Raw genomic sequence first — 4,248 nt, forward strand, 5'->3', positions numbered from 1 at the left:
AAAATTTTACACATATGCATTTATATTATATGTATAATACTTTGTTTTACGTACACATTTGTGTCGATTAATTTTTAAGATGTGATGTCTTTTTCATTGTAATGCGCATTGAGCATCTTTTAGGAAATGGAAATGCGCAGTATAAATGCTATTTATTATTATTATTATTATTATCTAACTGCACCATGAATAAATGGATGCATCTTATTGTGACAGCACCAAAAACATGACGGCTACCATTAGAGAATGGCCAAAGATTGAAGTTCAAGCTGCTACAATGTATTCGGTTTTTGGAGCACAAAAAGAACAAATAATTTAAAATTCACTTTAAATTAGTGGCTACATTATAGCATGTAATTAGTTGTTGTTTTTTTAACGCGTCCGCTATATCACTTATTTAGTGCAATTTGTTTGGAGGCGGCCACAAACTTCAACATCATAAAACAACATGGTGCAGATGGATGCACATAATACTTGAGTGGAAATAGAATGTAAGTTTGAGGAGCGGTAGGGCCTACGACATAGGAGACCAGGACGACCGAGTAATAGTTTCACTCTGCAGCATGACAACATCACTCGCATTCCGCAAACTTGACTAAATATTGGCTTCACGGGTATTAAGGGATTTGACACATTTGCCCCATAATTCTGATTTGACTCCTTCTGACAACCAACTCTTTGGACCTCTCCAAAAAAATTTGGACGGCAAAAGGTTGACGAAAACAAAGACTTAATCCACGGTTTACGACGTAGCTGCATATAATGTTCTGGTGTAAAATTGATATTGCAACACCCAGTAGGCGATACATTTGCCTTTGACACCATTGGCAGTTTGTGAAAATGCTATTACCGGTACTGTACCATTTTATTTTTGCCCATTCTCGTTTTGCTTTTCAGACAGCCTCTTGCATATTTCGAATTATGTGCATGCTCCCCAGTTTAGGCTAGTGTAACATGTAAGCTATATAGCATAACAATCAATCAATCTCATTTCAGGGGGATTCTGGTGGCCCTCTTATGTGTGAGGAGTTACAACAGTCTAATGTTTTACCAAATGCAGACGACGCGGAAGAACAGATATTGTACCTTGCAGGCGTCATTTCGTCTGGTCCAAATCCCTGTGGCCAGGTCAACGTCCCTGCCATCTATACCAAGATCACAGCTGTTGTTGACTGGATACATTCCTTTATCCAACAAACTAGGCCTACTTGAACTTACGGAAGAACGTCGTCGGGTTTGGAGCTCATCACAACATGGTCTATTGCTGGGGTGGGTCAGAGAAACATCGTACCGTAGCAATTACTGGAGAAAGATTTTGAGTTATCATAGACTCAAAGACACAAGTGAAAAAAAAAGATCGGAGTGAACACTAAAAGTCATTGAGCCATTATATCCTATTATGATTCTGGTTGAACACTGATGCAATTTGAATTATGCAAGTGACACTCCCGAAAGAACGCCAAGGGAAGCAGAAAAAAAGTGAAATGCGATTATTTATTTTTTTTTAAACTCTCTGTAAAAGCAAGTGTAAACAACAGCGCTCTTGAACTGACCGCGGGCATGGACGAGCACTATTGTTGAATTGATTTTGAATAGATCTAGTTGATTTTTTTTCTTCTTTACGCATTCGCCTATGAATTTTATAAAGGCTGCACATTAAGTAATAAGTGTTGTCAAATCCCTTGGTCGCTTTTCTTCCTTGTGATCATCCTTATTATGTAGAATAATATTCAAAAAACCTCTCCAAAGTGACCAACTAAGGTGGTTTTCCTTGACTCCGACTGAAAAGTAAAAGTGTGCTTAGTGCCTTGTTAAAAACTGCACAAAAAGGTAGGGTATGTTGGTTGGGAGTGGTGAGTGGTGAGGGGGCGTCCATTCAGTATTTTCCAAAACAAAAGCAACTTCATCATAATTACATCCGTTTTGGGAGCACATTTCAAGACTGGAAATTTTTTTCTGAGTGAGGAAAATGAGTTACCGGTTAGGCCTACTTGGGGCCTACTAAAGCGTTCGTTATTTCGGTACCTTGACCCCAAAAAACGAAACAAACAAATAAACAATGACAGTTGCGTTAGCACATGACACATGATGTATATGTACGCTGCTAACATTCAACGAACTATTTTAACCCTATCCGTACGCCCTGGGGTCTTATTGTGAATACTTCTAGTGCCAAGATCTCTTTGAAACTTTCAGTATTTCTAATAAAATCATTTTGACAGACTGCTATGCAAAGCAGATCGGATTAACAAGTAAATTTCTTCTTTAGAAAGTGGTGGCACTTAGTTCCCCACGTCGTATGGATACGATAGTAAAACACGACATACGGATAGGGTTAATGAAAATTACCTTGTCTCTGCACATTATGGCTTTTCAGCTGCTGATTAAACTTCTTTTCTCAAATTTTAAAGTGTTGTGTTATTTCCTAGTTTTAATATCTAGAAAATTTGTTTTTTGGGTTTTTTTTTAATTTGGTAAGTATTTTACGGTGCTCACAACTGCATAAGGTCATAAAAGAGCAAGGGACACATTAAACATTTTCAGTTGATAGGAAATTTTGTATTTTGCCCAGGTGACGGCCGAAGCCTACTCTTATCGATTTTGGACCACCAAGAGATCTTTAACGGGCGCAAGTTGCACACGGGACCTCCGAGATTTTTCACCCTTGTCCGAGAAAGCGAGGTGTAGATCTTTCCTGTCATAAGATCAGGGGTGCAGTGACTGAAAGACAGCAGTAAGAAGGAGCCAAGGTGGAGCAGTAGAAAGGCTGCAGAAAGAGCCAGGAGCCTAGAGGAGGGGGCAAAGGAGGTGAGGGAGTGGGGGCAGAAAGTGGAGATGAAAGTAGCAACCCATAAAACCTTGTTAGAGAGCAGGAAAGGGTGTGAAAGTAGAAAATTTTACAGAAGAAAATTTTCAGTCGTTATCCGGATTCGAACCCGGGACCTATCGAAGGAGAGGCAAACACCATAACCTCTTGGCTACGATAGCCCCCATTTTTAGATCTATACATGTACGACCTTGGGCCTTGGCTACTTCAAATCGTAGATGGATCTACCCATTAAAATCATCTTGTCGGGTAAACCAGGGTGACTATGGCCACATGGGGTGACTTTGGCTATTCATCATAAACACATTTTGATCTCAGAAACATAACATTCTAAATTATGTTTCTTTATCCTTAAGGAAAATCGCTCTGTTTCAACTTCTCAGACCTTTGCTTACGTGTCTAAAAGTTGGATGACCAACAGATTCTTAAAGTCCATTCATAAAGGTCACTGCAAACTGAAGTTCCTACACATTTTCTTTAATGTAAGTGTAAGCTTAAAGTAAGCAGGTCAAAAAATATTAAGAGGATTTACAGCATACACTTAAAAATTTGATCTAAAAGTAGACACATTTTTCTCAACACCACACACTTTAACGTGCGATTCAAGAGACGGGATGAGTAATCTTTTGGACTCACGTGGACCACGTGGAGACGTCAAGACAGCCGGGGGGGGGGGGGGGGGGGATCTATAAGTCTGTACTGAAATATGGGGGCAGGGTGGTGTCGCTGTCTCAAAATGAGCAATGTGTGGGCAAGGTTTCTTGTTAGTAACTTTTGTACCAATGTGCGGTTTTCAATATAGGGCACAAAGAGAAAGAACTTTTTCGATCATTACTGGATCAAGATTTAATTTTTTTTCCTTCATTTGGTCGCTGGCCTGCTAAATGCCATGCAAAGTTTTGTGGGCACTTGACTCTTGGTCCGGGCTAGGTAGGCCTACAATAATAAATGAGCGAATTTTCTTTAGCGCGGACAAACGAAAATGAAAAAGGATAAAGATCTAGGCTAAGGAAAAAAAAACCTTTTTAGATCTACCCCAAAACAGTTCAGCAGAAGCATTTTGTGCGGATATATCAGCTAGTTCAATGGTTGCTTCTTATTTTTGATAGGCCTTATCTTTTGAATTTGAAAGGTGTTGGAATGATTTGGTGAGTAGCCTAGTCTAGATCTAGCTTATGTGTTCATTAGGCCGACCACTATCACTCAGACAAGAGTAAAGGAACTGTAACACTAACAATACCAATGATAGTACATAACAAGATGGGCCACTTCTCTCTTTGAGCCAATTAAAAAAGTGTCCTCAAAATTTGGTGGCGCCCTCTTCACAAAAGCGCACTCTTTGCGAACAGAGTTACCCTACTTGAGTTTTTAAAAATCAAAGTGAAGCTAGCATATTTTGGGATAAATTTCGGAAGAACGCT

At 39.4% G+C, this 4,248-nt stretch overlaps 1 protein-coding gene across 1 annotated transcript in view; it reads left to right on the forward strand.

Annotated features, from left to right (window-relative positions):
- The window catches only part of LOC101861499 (transmembrane protease serine 9), a gene marked incomplete at its 5' end in the record, with an annotated part of 17,250 nt that extends 14,845 nt beyond the window's left edge, over window positions 1-2,405 (forward strand). The window contains 1 exon segment of the mRNA XM_013081550.2: window positions 997-2,405. Coding sequence (XP_012937004.1) covers window positions 997-1,212 — 216 coding nt within the window.
- Window positions 2,406-4,248: the final 1,843 nt, after the last annotated feature.

Source organism: Aplysia californica, unplaced genomic scaffold (genome assembly GCF_000002075.1).
Source record: "Aplysia californica isolate F4 #8 unplaced genomic scaffold, AplCal3.0 scaffold00136, whole genome shotgun sequence".
Lineage (NCBI taxonomy): Eukaryota > Metazoa > Mollusca > Gastropoda > Aplysiida > Aplysiidae > Aplysia > Aplysia californica.